Source organism: Raphanus sativus, unplaced genomic scaffold (genome assembly GCF_000801105.2).
Source record: "Raphanus sativus cultivar WK10039 unplaced genomic scaffold, ASM80110v3 Scaffold0651, whole genome shotgun sequence".
Classification (NCBI taxonomy): Eukaryota; Viridiplantae; Streptophyta; class Magnoliopsida; order Brassicales; family Brassicaceae; genus Raphanus; species Raphanus sativus.
Genome location: NW_026615968.1, coordinates 4,539 through 21,899, shown reverse-complemented (window position 1 = coordinate 21,899; position 17,361 = coordinate 4,539). Strand labels below are relative to the sequence as shown.

The following is a 17,361-nucleotide window of genomic DNA, read 5'->3' as shown; positions in this document are numbered from 1 at the left end:
AGAAACAGAATACCATTTTTCTATCAGTATAGCTTTTTGCTTTGATTATTGAAATGCTAATTTTTCTTTATGTTAATTAAACAGAAATATGCTTGGTTTTCTGTTCCGCTCATGTTTTTTTTTAACCACCAAATATAAATTTGAATCACTCTCATTAACTTTATTATAATAATAAAAAGTAGATTATAATCTTTGAACTATACTTCAGCATGCAAAAAGAGTAGTATAATTTACATTCATTAGAAACTTAAAGATGGTATAAATACATGGAGACTTCTCCGGTTGGTCAAAAGACAAGGTTTGTGAGAAGAAATAAAAATAAAAACATAAACCAGCCAGACCGAACACATGGAGGAAGATTTCAACAGAAACAAAGCCTAGCTGATTCTCCCACAACTGTTGAAAAATTAAGTTGCAGAGATTAGCTAAACTAATATGACATTTAAGATTCGGACAACTTGTTAATCGCATCCCAATCAATCTCCACAGAAGGAAACTTCTGCAGCACGAAACTCCCAATCTCATCACACCCTGAATCCGAGAAATCTAAGAACGTAGTGGTAATACCCGACTCCGGCGAAGAAGATCCAACCAGAGACTCGTCGGAAAACGAATTCTCATCAGCTCTCAAAAACCCAAATTCAGTTTCTTGATACTCTGCTTTTGGCGGGAAAGGCTCTGTTTCAGAACAGGGGAGTTCATCATTCTCTGTCTTTCTCAAGCTCTGACAAATCGCTTCGAGCTTTGCTTCAACAGAAGGATGAAGAGGCTTAAAGATTCTATCACCGCCTCCGTATCCATACTCGTGTTTGATGTGTGGGAAATTAAGCCTTGCTAATTCGCCACGAAGCTGGTAAGCAGCTTGATCATAAGCCATGGCTGCTTCTTCAGCTGTGTCGAAAGTTCCAAGCCAGAGCCGGGTCCGGTTCTTGGGTAAACGGATCTCAGCAACCCATTTTCCCCAGTGCCGTTGTCTAACTCCTCTGTAGAGTTTCTGAGTGGCCATGTTCTTCATTGGGACTGGTTTTGGTGAGAGGTTTGCGATGTTGGTGTTGCGTCTTTGGTTAAGCTGGTTTTGGATCTGATGGATTTGGTAAGGCGTGAGCTGGTTTAGACCGAGAGGTGTGCTTTGATTGAAACCGAAGATTGTGTTTGGAACCGGAGGAGGAAGAGAAGAAAGAGAGTTGGTAAAAGGGTTAAGTACTTTCATGAGCTCTTCTTTGAAAGGATCAGAATGATCAGTGCTGCTACTGAACATATCTATGGCTGCCATATGGATCTTCAAAGGATAGATTGTTGAAAGTTTGAAACTGATTGAAATGGAGTCAAAGAAGGATCAAAAACGCACCTTCTTAGGTTGAAATTAAGAAATTTGATATTAGTTCTCGTTTTGTTTTGGCTCTCTCTAAATTTTGTTTTTTTTTTTCTTTTTGTCGTTCTTGGTTTCGCTGGATGCGAAGTTCTTTGCTTATATAATATGAAAAGCTAAGCCGCCCATTGAACTCTTAATATATTATTTTAACTACATAATTTAATTCTAAACAGTTTTTGTATTAATATATACATCTTGTTTGATGCTTTTGTTCTATTCACTAGGCAACTTGTTAGCTTCTCGTCAGCTCGAAGACATCTTTTATTCCATGGAGGCTTGGACAATATGAGAACGACTTCCACATATTCTTTGGATCTAAGCCGTTCCCATGGAATATATGGAAATAGTAAGACTTTATGGCGTGTGTGATAAAGAATCATCAATCATCATGGATTTAACAAATTTCTGCCGCAAAAATTAATAATTTCATTCTAATTTTCAAACTGAAGAAAAAAGAAACAGATTTCATTATTTTCCATTACGAATGTTACATTATTAAGTTTTTTTTTTTGAAAAAAAATGTTACATTATTAAGTTGCTTTAAAACAATAGTTTTGTCCATTATATTCTGAACCTATTTTAACTTTCTAAAATTTGACCCCCAACGAAAATTAGTTCAAGTTTTTCTTAACCACATAAAAATTAGTTCAAGTTTATAATTTTTAAAGGGACCATAATTAGCTTAGCTAGTAATAGTTTTTAATTTAAATTTAGTTATGGATGTGAAAGATTTATATTGCTTAATGTGTCTAGCTTAGTAGCTTGCGTAATAAGTAATAGCTTTAAAAAAAATCTATACACTGTAACTTCCCATTTGATCTTTGACTCTTGTTATAATATTTTTTTCCTTTTCTTTTGTAAACTACTCTATTATACTTTTACGGATAATAGTTTCGATAAAATTATTGCCGAAATTAAAGTTTTTCAGCAATAAATATACATTACTAGATTCTGATTCGAATGTATATACTTTGGTTTTATATTTTTAAAATTAATTTTTCATATTTGTATTTTTCTTTGTAACTATATTTTTGTTTTTCTTAGTAATCATATTCATGTACAAATCTTAATCAAAATCTATTTTAATTAATTTTATATTTAAATAACTAAAAAATAATAGTTAGAATAAATTTTATATTAATAATTTATGTTCCTAATTTAATAGAATAGAAGAAAATTTTCTTAACAAAATACACAAGAAATTGTAAGAGCCAAAAGTCATATTGTTGATTCTAGGGCAAGTTGAAAGGCCAGTTTGCCGTCGAACCACTTATATTCTTTTTTCTTCTTCTTTTTCTTCGCTAAAAACCCACTTATATTCTTCACGCAAAAAAAAATATTTTATCAAATAAAAACAAATCACCAAATCTTGCGGAAAATGGTCAATTTTAAGTTCAATAATTTATGTCGTCAGTTTCAAAAAAAAAATATAATAATTTATGTAGTTTCTTTTCTTCACGCAAAAAAAAATATTTTAGCGAAACTAAGTCATATTATTCTGTTCAAAACGGACCTTGCGGTCAAGTGGTAATGGACGGGCCTGGAATGTTAACACGTTTCAGGTTCGATCTTCCTACTATGCGAAATTAAGTCATATTGTTCTGTTCATCTAACGCAAATATTAGTCTATACTTTAGAACCCATTTGAATGCTCTGGAGAAGAAGTCGATCTGTGGACTTGCGACTCCTCTGGATTCAACTAGGTTACAGTACCTATTTCACCCAAGATTAACAATTATTTCAAATAAATTATCCTAATTATGCCATTTTCTAATAGTATTATGTCACTCATGTAAAATAGAAGGAAAAAAACACATGGAATAATAATTCAAATACCATATAGCATCCACGCAAACAAAATGAAGAAGCTGCAGTAATGTTAACCATGAGAATACTATTTCTTTTTCTTTTTTTCTTTGTTGCTAAAATACTATTTCCCATTTCCAAATGTAGTTTATGTGGTTCTTCTCATGAACATGTATTGGATTACATAGATAAATGTATGTAAAAGTGGGGAATAGATAAATTTAGTTTGAAAGTCAAGAAAGCTATGTAGGAGGAAGACGGAAGAGGTGAGAACTCAGGGAGGTTTGAAGTTTGCGTCACAAGGAAGCTAATGGATCTTCTTTTCACCACTTTTTAAATTCCTTTTGACAATGTTTTGTTTCTTTTTATAAAATATATATAGCATCGTCAGAATGTGATGTAAGATTATCATTATTGTTTGAATATGGTAGAAAGCCAAAGAAAAGAAAATTATATATAATCAAAAGAAAAAGAAATTATACAATGGTTTTGAAAAATTCAAATCTATAAATGCACTCTCATTTAATTCAATTGCATAATTTTCTTATCTTTGGCACTAAATTATAACATCGTAAAAAGGATACTTTTTTTACCTAAATAATTCCTTTATAAATGATAATTTTCACAATGAACCAGTGGAAATCGTATTGTCTTATTGGAAAAGAAAGATTCTTCAAAAACCCAATGTGGAAGCAGTGGGGGAGCTAGCCTTCTATCATGTGGGTCATATGAACCCAAGTGAATTTTGCAAAAAAAAAATTACATGTATTTCTTACAGAAAAATTTAATGAATTAACTTTGTTGACTCTTGTAAAATTCAAATGTTATCAGTTCAATCCTTGTAAATTAATTTTTTCCTCCGCCACTAAAGTGGGGTCAGTTATTTAGAGAACAAGAAATATATGGGATCCACTTTAGCGTGTACACACGTAGGATCCTACGTGAAGACACTATCTCTCGGTTCTCCACGACCTGACAAGTGACAAAAGCTAAAGAAAGAACTTATCTTTAATCTGATCGTTAATCTATTGCTAACCAAATGATAACGTAGATTAGGAGCAAATCTAAAGTTATCAAGATAAACTCGATTACACGTCTGTTAAAGTAAGCCGATATAGAATCTAAACTTTCCACATTTTCTTTCAAAAGATAAATTTTATCAGTTATCGGCAATGTGAAAACGAAAGAATATTCGTCGATGTGTGTGGTTGATGATCTGGAATATTGCAAAGATTCGTAATTTTTTTTTTGATAAATAAAGATTCGTAATTCCACACACACAAACTGTAAAATACTACCCAAGACAGTATATTATTATACACTTAGGCACTTAGCTATCCCATCAAACTTTCCAACTATTCAGTTTAAGTTGTTATAATGATTATGAAGTTCATGTATTATAAATAGTTATCTAAGATGAGCTCCAAGCTCATTTCCCTATGATCAGATAAAGAGTCAAAGTTTTTTATTTTTGTTCATAAAGAGTTAAAGTTTCCTAATGTTTCCGTGATTAGTACCAAAAATCTGTAATGATATATAAACAATTTAACAATCCTGTTTGTAGTTATCTTGGACAAATAAACTATAAACACACATCACCAAAATAGACTAAGGTGCCGACTGGTTTTCCCGCTACCACCCGCAAACGCAGCTTTTGCGGTTTATATCGGTTGTTGGCGTTTCGAAACAATCACAGAAAACACTACAAATCGCTTCAAACCGCTCCGAACCTCTTAAAATCAAAAGCTGGTTCCAGCTAGCGTTTGCGGTTGCGGGCGGTTGCGGGAAGGTAAATTTTTTTTAAAAAAAAACAGAATAAATAAAAATAATACTAAAAATATCCAATAAAATTTTTCAATTGAAATAATAGAAATTGTAAAATGTATTCATATTATATTTCAATTTATATTATAAAATTCAAAACTAAAATATTTTCTATAAATTTTTAAAATTGAATAATATGATTTTATAAATATAAATTTTATATTTATCATATTATTATGATTTTTAGTATTTTTATAATTACATAAAATGTAAATATTGTTAAATTATTATTTAACAGATGTTGCGTTTTGTAGTTTACCAGTCATAAGAGTCCCGCAAACGCAACAATTTCTAACAGCTATACCAGTCGTACAAATTTCTAAAAAACGCTTAAAACCGCAACCACCCGCACCCGCAAACTCCCGCAACCGCAACCGCAACCGCTGCGGTTACACCAGTCAGGCCCTAAATAGTTATTTGAACATATATTATTATATAAACGGTGCTTCATGGACGATTTTCGCCAGTGACTTTCATGTATCGTCTTTGATAACTGTACTTTATATTTGAATTAACTATTTGTAAAAATTATTTTGTAATCCTTATTATTAGTATTATGATATTATCTTTATCCGAAGAAGCCATATACAATTATATAATCATATTATCATGACAACCTAATTTGTTATGGGCTAATCTCCAAGTCAATCCACTAAGTGTAATTAAATTTGTTTTATAATCGACAAGATGATGTAGTGACCACTCTTTGTTTTATACACCACATCGAGTAATATTTTTTTTTACAAAATTCAACGAAGCAAGTTGACTTTAACAAATGTCAACTCTTCCACCACCATTGGAGTTTGGAGGTGAGGAAAATATCATACATAACAAAGCTAATTTACCTGACCGTGACCCAATATATGAGACTATATTTCCTGGGTGACCCACATGCATATTTCTACTCGAACTTTACCAACGAACTTCTTGCTCAATAATCCAAACCAATTCATTGAACTTATTATCGGTACTCAAATACTACCATACTACTTAATCAAATAAAAAATATAACGAAAAACTGATCGTAATTATAAGCTATGTTTTTTAATACATGCACATATATATTCCATAGAAGAATTTTCATTGGTTTTCCATTATAGAAAACAAATGGACAAAAACTAAATAATGGTGTCTTACAAGGACCCTAGTCGTATAGGTTGGTGCATGGTATGAGACAAAGTCCAAAAAAAGTGGATAAAAAAAAAGAGAGAGACGAAGTATGGTGGAGCGCTCCTAATCGTTTGGGACATTCATGCGTCTTCATCAAACAAAGCAAATACAGTAAGGAATCCCTGTCTCATGCACTCGTGCGTGGTGCGACCTTGCTTCTGTTTTGACTGACGTCTATGCATGTGCTGGTGAAACTATTTTTTTTTCTCCTTAGAACTATCAGACATTCTTACTTTTATATGTTTTGGTGAAATGATTTATTCTTGCTCTAGAATTATGACTACTAGGAGCAGCTGACTCAGATAATCTAAGCAAGACTACTAGGAAACAAAATGACTCGAGAGAGTTTTGGCAATCATTAGTTACATTACAGGTCTACCAGAGTTAGAATGATTAGCGTAAGCAACAACAGCTTCTTCGCTTCTCACCTTTACATCTTCATACATTTTCAAAGAAGCTTCTGAAAACTTCTTCAGTCTCTCCAGAAGCTTCGCCAAACTCGAATGCACGCTGGACAGATCTTCAGAAACCAACACCGGATCATCCTTCTCCTCCCCTAACATCTCCATATCCATCGAGAACTCTTTGATCGACCCACTGAGTTCATCTGACGGCAGAGACTTTATCCCAGCCGACCAATCTCGGCACAAGACGAATATCGGCGGGGCGAGGACACGCCGCGGGGACCACGGTCTTCGGTTTCTCGTAGAACGTTCTTGAGGGAGCAACACACAGTTGTGTAGCCAACCATTGAGTGCTTCGACGTAGCAAGTCATACTGTTAACCAAATCTGTAAAGCTTAGACCAAAACACTCTGTTTCCTCTACAAGCTCTGACCATACCCGTCTCTTGAGAGCGTTTTCCCGCCCTATTTTGGACGTGTTCCTACGATGATAAGCCAATGAAATGGTAATGTACTGCGAGTGGTGACACTCCAGCATTGCTTTCCACATTCTTATCAACCTTAAACACACAAGAGAAGATCAGTTTAAAAGAGTCTTTCTTAATAGGAAAGTTAGTTTACTACTATATATAACATTACCCTTGGAGAAACTCTGAGAGCTGTGGGTGAAGCTCTTCGTCTCTGATCCTCTCGATACGCTTCGAAATGGCATCAACGGACTGTATAGCGACTCTGATTCGTGAATGAAGATCTTTTGCAGCTGCTCTAGTTTTATCCATGGCTTTAGCACTGTGATCCTTTGTGAATTGGTTCCTTAACTGCTCGCATTTTCGATCATACTCTTTCCTAATCATCTCACTCGCCTGCACACGCACAGAATAAACAGAGATGAAATGTGTGAGCTTGATGAGTAGAAAGTTCTTGGGAGCTATTACCTTGACTTCATCATAGAGTTTTCTCTCCCAAGCGTACAAACGATCAAGAGAAGAGGAGTGACTTCCTGAGATCATACAGAACTCTTGCATGAAATCACTTCCACTTTCTTCATCATCATCTTCATCATCTTTTGGTGTTTCAATCAATGGATTTCTAGAAGTGGAGGATCTTGAAGACGATGTTCTTTTCCATACAATAACTTTAGTAACTGGTTGGGGCAATGATGACTCTACATCAAAACTAACTAACATTCAGACACTTAAAAAAAAACAAGTAAAGAAGATAAGAAAACATACAGACCTTTAAAAAGAGGTGAGTGACTCTCCTTCCCTTTACAACAAGCTCGTTTCAAAGCTGCGAGAAACGCAACTGAGTTTCCCTTTCCTGTAAAATACAAAAAGATTCAATTTTTTTTCAAATTCACAAACATTTCATTTACTAGTAAAAGATGAAAGAAGAAAACAGAGAGACTTTAGTAAAAAAAACCTGGGGTAACAGTGAAACGGACACTGAGTTTGTTAGCTTCAAGCATACGAGAAACCTCTTTACCAGATTCAGAAGCTCGGAAGAACTTATGCTCTATATCTTTCATGCTTGACACAAAGTCTTTAGCTCTGTGTGTAATAAACTCTGATGGATCTTCTCTTTCACCATCTTCACAGCTCTGTTTCCTCTGCTCTGTTTTATTTAAATCTTCTACATTACTCTTCTCTAACCCTGTAACTGATACATTCTCACAACCAATCTCTGTCAGTCTAAAGCTATCGAGATCGTCACAAGTGTCGAAGTAGTCCCAAGAATACGTCTCCGGCCGGCGAGGACGCGTCGGCCGAGGAGATAACTCCGGCATTGCGTCTTCCTCGAGTGGGTTAATCGTGAAAGTCACTGTGGAATCAGCCGCCGGCGTCGACTTGGTGTAGCTTAGACTCAAAAGAGGTTTAGGGTTCGAGTTGTGACTCAACGGCGAGTCAACCGAGTCGTCGTCGTCGTCGTCAGGGTAAGAAGAAGAAGGAGATGAAGCCACGGCGGGTACAGTCTCGGCCTCGGCGTATTGACGGAGACAAGCTCCGATGTTACGGAGGGAACGGGTGTAGGACACGTGTGCGGCGGCGAGAGCACATCTGGAATCAATGGCTTGTTTGACGAATCTCTTCCTTTCTTTACATAGAAGCAGCGGCTCGTTCTTCTTCTTCTTCTTCTTATTCGTCGATGGTTTTGAGGTTGAACATCCCATCTTCTCCAGAATAGAAGGAACCATTTTTTTCTTCGAATATATAAAGTCAAAACTTTGGATTTGTTTTACCCGGAAATCTCTCAGAATGGTTACGAAACAGAAGGAACTAAAGAACCCATGCGAGAAAGAAAAAAAAAAGATAAGCTTTGAGGTTTTTCGTTTTTTTTTTTTTTTTGAGCAGAAACAGAGTGTGAGCAGTAGCTTTCAGCACGCTTATTGAAGGTACTTGGCCAATCACTTAACGGGGGGGGGGTAAAAGGAGAACTAGGACGAATCCAAAAATGCTTATTGAAGGAGAAACCTGATAAAGTGAGTTTCGTTCAGACAAATCTGAGAGGAAGAAAATTAAAGATTTTGCACAAATGGTGAGAGAGAGTGTGAAAGTTTGTCTTGGTTGCATCGTTTTCGAGAAGAAAGTAATTTAATTAGTACTTCAAAAAAAAATATGTGCAGAGTGTTTTTTAGTTCATTCCAATATTAGATCATTACTCGAAAAGCTGAGCTATAATGAAAAAGTTAAAGTGGTGACGAGAAAATCCAAGTGAAAGTCCTCATCTTCTCTGTCTTTAGCTATTATTATCAAATCTAGTTTTATGGGTCTTTTATTTGTCTTTTATTTGAATATCAACATGAAAGCTAAAGTTTTTTTTGTTCAATTTATTAACTTTGGTAATTGAGTTATTATTACTAAAAAGCGAGAATCATGTGAAGGTCCGTTACCTTTATATACTTTACTTCTCGTTGTGTATAGACTGAGCAGGAAAAGAGGGAGGGAAAACAAAGTCAAACTACGACCATATTGGTTTCGAGACCTGGTTGGTTTGTTTAAGGCTTATCCAGTATAATTTCACTTATGAAGAAAAAGAAAACGCTCTTGGTTCGGTTCTAGGTCTTGTCTTGTCTTGTGTATAGAGAATCGTTTTTTATTTGTCTAACGGCTCCTTGAAACCTGAGCTTCATTTTTATAAGAAAAAATCCTTCATGACTCATGAGTCTTGTCAACTCTATTACTCAGATATAACTAAAATAAGAACAACTCAACTTTTGTAAAATTTTTAGTTAAAATTGTGGACGACACTAAAGTATGGGGAGACTCGTCCATAAATTAAGATAATGGGCTGTGGATTGACTTTCGCATTTCACTGTGAGCTGGTATGGAGTGTCGACTAACTATAGAGCATGAGTCCTACTAAACCACGTAGGCTAATCACCTTACATGCTGTGAGTTAGCAAGCTCCACATGGACCACTAAAAGCAAAAGAAAAAGAAAAAAAAAGAGAGAAGAAGAAGCATGAATCTAATTGAAAAAGTTACACCTTCCATGTAAAAGGATCAGAAGAGATGGATCAATCAAATGTATAAGAGTTTTTAGGATTTAGGTTCATCAAGGTTTAAGAAGCCTTGTAAAAGAAGACATATCTAAGGTTACCTTACAGGTTTGGGCTTCAGTGCAAGCATGCCGGTTATTTACATATCCGAGGCTACCACACATGCAAAAGAGTTTGGGCTTCAGTACAAATATGCCTTACAAGTTTGGGCTTGAATCTTTTATTTTTTTGAACACAGGGCTTAAATCTTTATACTTGGAATTCTGATGCCTTCCAAGCCATGCGATTATTAAAAAGGAAGGAACAAAATCACGATTCTACACTTTTACGTAGCTTCACTTCTCCATGATCATGCTTCGAATATTATATGAACGAAACGTATTTTCTTTCTCCAAATGCCCAAATTTTAAGAAAATACAATACGTACAATTACAAAGAGAGGTTGCGCGAGTGCTTTTTATTCACCAGTTATATCTCTACGATATGTTTGGTTTGGATCCCATTTAAAATCTATAGACCTTTTTTTACAGAGTGAATATGAGTCTGATAACTGATTCGGTATGAATATCAGATAAATATGGGCAGCTGTAACCTGTAGTTCAAAAGATCGTCGTCGAAATATAATGGACTTCAGTTGCAAAAAAAAAAAATAATATATATATATATAATGGACTTAACCCAAAAAAAAAGAAACATAGCGGATTTTTAATAAATACGTAGGGAAAAAACCCAGGATTAATAGTATTTGCTTCTTGAAAAAAGAAAGTCACTGTTTGGTGTCCACATACCAAATATATATCTGAAATTATTGGCCTACCAACAAAGACCCGAGGGACAATTATAAAAATATTCAATCGTATCATATCATATCAAGTTAAACATTTAAAAATAAACTAGATTTTGATCCGCGCTTTAAAAACGTGGGTTTATTTTCTTTTATTTTTTTTTAAATTGACAAATATTTAGTAAATGTCATATTTTTATATATTTGTTTTTTTATAAAAGACTTAAGATTTTTTATTTTTCTTTATCGTGTTTCATTTTAAAAGAGTATAGGTCCGCGCACAATATCCAGACCCGAAGAACCAACCCGAAACCGACCCGAAAATCAGGGTTCCGAACCCGATCAGACCCGGGGTAAATATCCGAATGAATTCTAAATTACTATATCCGAAGAACCGGTCCCGAATCTGACCGGACCGAGAACCAAATGAGTACCCGAAGATATCCGAAATATATCTAAAGATATATGTTATAATTATATTTATAATTATTTTAATTTTTAAATTAATATTATAAGTTAAATATAGTAGTTATTTTTGGTAATTTGAGTATTTTTGGATAAAATATGATAGTTTGGATAAAAGTTTACCCAAAAAACTGTATTAAATGTATATTTTGGTTACTTTTGAATAATTTGGATACAAAAATTTGAACCGAATCAGATACTTTGGTTATTTTAAGTACAAATAACCGAACCCGTTAGATACTTTGGTTATTTGGTTATTTTGCAGGTTCTTATGCATGAGAACCGAATCCACCCGGACCCGGAAAGACCCGACTCGAACCTGATCCGAAATTTTATAATACCCGAATGAAGTTTAATTTCAAAACCCAAATGGGGTTTAATTTCAAAACCAGAAAAACTCGATATCCGAAAGAACCGATCCGTACCCGAATGGGTATCCGAACGTCCAGGTCTAATGAGTATTTATGTTTAGAAAATTAAACTTTATTTTTAATGTATTAAGTTGGTATAACTCTGATATATTAATTTTATTATGTTGTTAATTTTTTAATAAAAATTATATACTTTTAATAAAGATTTATACTTTTCAATGAAAAAATTCAAATTTTTTTATGAATGCTTAAATTATATTTAAAAAACATAATAATTAAGTTATTAATTTTTGTTCACTACACAAAATATTAAGAATGGTTGAAAATAAATTATTTGAATTTGGAGAAAAAATAAGAATTGTATCTGATTTCTTAATCGGTTCAAATGGTCCAAGAGAGATGATGTGGGCAGTGGACTGGATCTAAGAAAAAATGACCCAATAAAAATGTGTTATTAATATTACTTAATTGTCCTTAATGAAATAATCAATGTTAGTTAAAGAAATGACAGGTTTAGATAAAAAGCACAATAGAATTCTGCTTTAATAGTATTAATAGCATAGATACGTAGGCATGAATTATAATAATCATACACCGTATGGTTGCTTGTGTATATAAATGGAGCGGCATGGTAACACACAATTCCCCCCTTCAAGCAACAATCTAAGTTACATATATAAAAAAATAAAAATATTTTTCCTTCTTCTTAAGAATAGTCAGAACAATAGGATGTTGATTGGGAATCGGCGACGTCAACAAATGCAGAGAACACCAAGCATGCCGAGGATCACTATCGAGGTTGATGATAATCAGACCGCCGGCCAAGACACTGACGTGGCTATGGCGGTGGTAGACGGCGGAATTAATTACGACCAGCGGTTCTCGGCTGTGTTGTCGCCGGGAAATCACAGAAGGAACGAGAGAAAAGACGATGGGAAATCAACGTTGCAGTCGTCGTCTTTCCTTGGAAGCTGTGGCTTTTGCAAACGTCGTTTAGCTCCCGGTCGTGATATTTACATGTACAAGTATGTTATTATTTTTTATCTTACAATTCTATATTTCTAAACATCATCTTAATTACTACAGTATATACATATATACATCACTACAATAACTGCTTTTAAAAAAAAAATCTGACGCATCGGAAAATAACATTTATAAATTTGTATATAATGTAAAAAATTGTAGAGGAGATGCAGCGTTTTGTAGCATGGAATGCAGAGAACAACAAATTGAGCAGGACAAAGGCAAAACTCCAAGCAGAGTCGTTTTATCACCGTCAAACTAGATATGTGCATGGCTCAAATTAGCTTTTACTATTAAGTTTGTGTGTGCAATTTGAGCTTGTGGCTGTTAATTATTAATCAGCATCATTATGTAAAAATTGATCCCTAAACAAATTGGAATGAAACTCGTTCATGTCATGCATATTATTTTTGTTCCACATTACTTTGCCTCTTTGATAAATCTGGGTTTATTTAGCGTGACGATATGCTTTTTATATGTACATTTAAAGAGCTAGTGAAAGTTGAAGTAAGCGCACCACGAACCTCCCTTTTATAAGACTAAATAAATCTCAAACCAAATGCAACTCACGGTAATTAAGATTTTAATTAGTAAAAGTACACACCTTTTAATAAAAAGTCGCATCATTTTCCGTATTCTATGGCTAGTACATGAATAATGACAGTGTGAATAATTTCTATTGGATATTATGAACTTTCTTATGATATTATATATGATATTTTTGTCAAGGCATCATTGGTAGAAATTTACAAAAGGTTTAAATAGTGGAATTGAAATAGAGGTCATTTGTCTCGTGACGATGAAAGCGTATGATAGTTAATTACGAAGCGTAAAGTAAACTAATGATAATGCACGTCATCCCCGATCAATATTTGTATTGATTTTCTAAATATACTGTGGAAATGAGTTTGTTCATTATGTAGAATTAGATTAGTTTAAACAGATGAATACTTTTGACACGACATTTAAAATGGAATGAAGGAAGTAACTCGTTGCTCAATAATTGAAGACTAAAAGATGTTAAATACTACTACTATTAGTGATGGATTATGCGTTATCACTAGCTTATAGATAAGGATTAGGTTTATAATTGGTCTATAATGTATTGTTTTTTCTTCACTCGTTTTCTGTACTCCAAACTTCGAGGCTTAGTTGTTGGAGTTTCAGGAGTCATCACAACTTGTCTTCGTTACTAATTACTGATTAATTAATCACCAACAATTATATAAACCAAGGATTTAACAAGATTCATTTGGTAGTAGGGTATCTTCAACTAAATTAATCCTTCAACATATATTTAAATTATCTGCGACATCACTCTCCTTTTCTTGAATAATAAGAAGTCGTTGAGGTCATTGATGATGCTGTGATAGAATGGAAATTTTAAACTATTCTTTTATGGTTTATGAATCAAGAATTGGCCCAAATTATAGACTTGCAAATAAGTTTTGTTTTTAAAAAGGAACATCATGAAAAGACCAATACGTTTTAAAAAATTTACTCGTCATTTTCTATACAACTAGATCGTAATTTTCTTAAGTTCACAATAAAATAATAATACCGAATTAAAATTGACAAATTTCATTGGACGGAAATCATGATTATATAACGCAAATTACAAGAAGTTTACACAATATGAAAAAAAAAAGAAGTTTACACAGTATGGAAGTGAACCATAAAGCGATTATATGAAATTATGGTCCAACCTAGAAACACTTGTACAATAAAACTATATAACCCATCTGGATTACTAGAAATACAAGTTACTTCACACCCAACAGAGATCAAACCAAAAGCTCTCTGATCTCTGAAAACACAAGCATTCATATTTTAAAACACATAATTAAGAAAAAAAACCAAACAAAGGAACTTAAAAGTCTTTATATAATGAACTCATCGAAGGTTCTTATACGCTTCATGTTCACTTGTACTCCAAGATCATGTTGTTCTCCGGAGCCAGCCCAACGCAGGCCCTAAGAATGTTCTCCAGCATCGCCCGCTGCTTAGACAACGCATTAACCACCGGTGTTCCAGGCGGCACGAGCGGTGCCTTGGTGAGGTAGCTGAGTATAGTGGCCACAGGATGGAAAGAATGAAACTTCCCCTGCCAACAAAAGAAGAATCAAAACCACGTACGGTTTCATGAAATCCCAATAATATAATTGGTTTTGTGAAGAGCCACCGACGAACCTCTTTCTCGGATTTGAACTGAATCCTGGTGCTGAGTTCAGCGAGGAGAACAAGATCCAAGATAATTGGAGCAGCTAGGAGAGAGTCCTCGCAGGTGTTGTGCATCACAATTGTGTTCTTTCCTCCCATGAATATCTCTGATGTATACTCATCCATGGCTCGCTTGCTATCTGCAACATACGGTACATACTGCAACACACACAAAATGGATCAATACTGCAATATACAAAAGGTTTTGAGTGTTTTTTAATTAAGATAGTTAAATAGCTTACCTTGATGACAACAACATGGTCAGGGTGTTCCCCGGGCTCGAAGAGGATACCGTTGCTAGCAACCATATCATCCACCACATTACTTTTGGAGATCTCCTTAGATCTGAATGTCTGTGGAGCTGAGAGGTTCATTCCATCGTTGTTCCCTAGGTGATTGTAGCTCACTATTGAAGTAGGCTGTTGTTAACACAACAAAAACAATTTTTTTTTTAAATAGGTTTCTTCACTAACAATTAAGAAGGAGAGTTACTTGATACGCAAGCTAAAAACAAACCTTGATTCCAGCACCAACAAGGAAATCAACCAAGACGGATTTCATCTTGGTTTGACCACTCTTGAAGTCATCACCACCGATCAAAACATTGTTCTTGATAGCCAAATCAATAAGACCTGGAACAAAGGTGTTCTGAGGGCTTCCATTGATGAAGGGGATGCCTTCAAGAACACATGCAATCGCATAAAGCGTGGAAGGAGAGATCTCAGACTCATCCCTTTCCACAGACTTCATAAGATTCTCCATTGTGTCGTTTAGCCCCACGATCACATTGCTGTAACGCTCTGTGTTACCCGTCCACAGAACCACAACCTTATCCACCTTGTTCTTCTCCTTAAACTCCCTAACATTCCAAAAAAAATAAAAACAGAGGAGATTGATTGATTCAAGTCTGTTTAATCATCCATCACAAAGTATTATCTGATGATTACTAACCTCATGTCCTTGATGATTTGGTCGACTTGTTCCTTCTTGGTACCTTTGATGACGTTGTTGGCACGTGACCCCTGATTGGCAGCGACGAAATCAGGATCGAAGATACCAGGGAGTGGGACAATGTTCTCCATGAAAGGCCTAAGCTGTTTCTGCAGATCAATGTCAAGAACCTTGGCTCTCCCCATAGCGTCTGCTAGATTCATATCACTTATGTCCCATCCACCAAACACAACATCATCTGGATTAACCTGTTTTCAAAAAATCTCCATATAAAACACACAATCAAGAGAAGAAGACCCAAAAAAAACAAATCTAGATTTTGTTTACCATTGGAACGAGACTCTTGAAAGGAGCATAGATCTCTTCACCGTTGAAGGATCCGACACGAATAGACGATGCTTGTGTTAACGACCCGAAGTAGTTAGCTTGTTGCACTTTGTCCTTGGTCGCCCACGAGATTCCTCTGTTTATGTTTTATGTTTCGGATCAGATCTTAAAAATAAAATGATTAACATTTTCATGGATAGGAACATAAAAGACTCACTCTTTATTGGCAATTACACCGGCGGTGAGGGTTGATCCATTGTTTCCTCCCCAACCAACAAGCATAACCCTGTCGGAAACCAAAAACAAAACAAACAAAAAAATTGAAAATTTCGTAAATCTAAGACCAACCCCACAGATGAATTCACGACGGAGAAACCGAGGAAACTTTTTTGTTTTTTACCCTAATTTGGGGACACGAGTATCGGTTTTGAAATCGTATTTGACAACCTTGGGCTTCACGATCCACTGGTAAGCACCGTTAACGTTCTCGTGAACGACTTCCGTCGTCTCGTAATCGTACATCGAATGAATCTCATTCTCTGTGTATTTCACGTTCGGGCTCTCAACTTTGAAGCTCTCGATGAACATCTTTTACAGATACCTCTGTTTTCTCGGTTTTTGAATGATCGTGTTTTGTTGTTGTGGGTTTGATCTTCTCTTAAGTGGAGTTATTTATAGAAAAGAGCGCGAGGATGATAGACACGTGGCGTTGTATCAGTGGTTTGTGGTCCCTCTTAGCCAATGCATGTGAGAGAGCTCGTTGATGGTTATTAGTGAATCATACGTGTGTGACGCCTCACACGTGAGAGGCCCTAGCGGAGAGAAAAAGTGTGACACGTCGGAGCTCTGGACCATACACGTGGCGTCGTTTTGCCAGTAGCAATGTTTTGTCGGATCTTCTTGTCGGACTCACATTTTTTTGTTGAAGCCTGAAGGTACTCGAACAAGGTGGGGGGACGCTAGTTACTTCCGTTACTCTCCAGTGTTTCCGTCGTTGATGGGATATTATCTCCGTTACAGTTATAGTTTACGACAGTCGTTCCTCATTTACAGAAAAGTGAAGAGTGTGTAACAGTCTAACACACACCACACTTAGCTGCCACATAATCTAAAATGAATGTCACGTTCCAGAGATGGCGCGTGT

General features: G+C 35.2%; 4 protein-coding genes across 4 annotated transcripts; 1 reads left to right on the top strand and 3 right to left on the bottom strand.

Moving 5' to 3' along the window:
* Positions 1 to 221: 221 nt before the first annotated feature.
* Positions 222 to 1,480, bottom strand: LOC108841614 (ethylene-responsive transcription factor ERF060). Its single transcript, XM_018614363.2, has one exon. The coding sequence runs from the start codon at positions 1,271 to 1,273 to the stop codon at positions 443 to 445; it is 831 nt and encodes a 276-aa protein (XP_018469865.1). The 5' UTR covers positions 1,274 to 1,480; the 3' UTR covers positions 222 to 442.
* Positions 1,481 to 6,493: 5,013 nt separating this feature from the next.
* Positions 6,494 to 9,203, bottom strand: LOC108841751 (nitrate regulatory gene2 protein). Its single transcript, XM_018614508.2, has 5 exons — positions 7,998 to 9,203; positions 7,812 to 7,895; positions 7,511 to 7,740; positions 7,215 to 7,438; positions 6,494 to 7,135 (listed from the first exon to the last, which is right to left on the bottom strand). The coding sequence occupies exons 1-5, from the start codon at positions 8,767 to 8,769 to the stop codon at positions 6,535 to 6,537; spliced, it is 1,911 nt and encodes a 636-aa protein (XP_018470010.2). The 5' UTR covers positions 8,770 to 9,203; the 3' UTR covers positions 6,494 to 6,534.
* A 3,115-nt stretch (positions 9,204 to 12,318) lies between these two features.
* Positions 12,319 to 13,140, top strand: LOC130502674 (FCS-Like Zinc finger 7-like). Its single transcript, XM_056997459.1, has 2 exons — positions 12,319 to 12,718; positions 12,882 to 13,140. Exons 1-2 carry the CDS (start codon positions 12,423 to 12,425, stop codon positions 12,979 to 12,981), a joined length of 396 nt encoding a protein of 131 aa, XP_056853439.1. The 5' UTR covers positions 12,319 to 12,422; the 3' UTR covers positions 12,982 to 13,140.
* A 1,244-nt stretch (positions 13,141 to 14,384) lies between these two features.
* Positions 14,385 to 16,874, bottom strand: LOC130502675 (inositol-3-phosphate synthase). The gene is made up of 8 exons (XM_056997460.1): positions 16,618 to 16,874; positions 16,435 to 16,503; positions 16,218 to 16,353; positions 15,891 to 16,138; positions 15,456 to 15,798; positions 15,182 to 15,358; positions 14,910 to 15,098; positions 14,385 to 14,823 (listed from the first exon to the last, which is right to left on the bottom strand). Exons 1-8 carry the CDS (start codon positions 16,803 to 16,805, stop codon positions 14,641 to 14,643), a joined length of 1,533 nt encoding a protein of 510 aa, XP_056853440.1. The 5' UTR covers positions 16,806 to 16,874; the 3' UTR covers positions 14,385 to 14,640.
* Between the last annotated feature and the right edge of the window lie 487 nt (positions 16,875 to 17,361).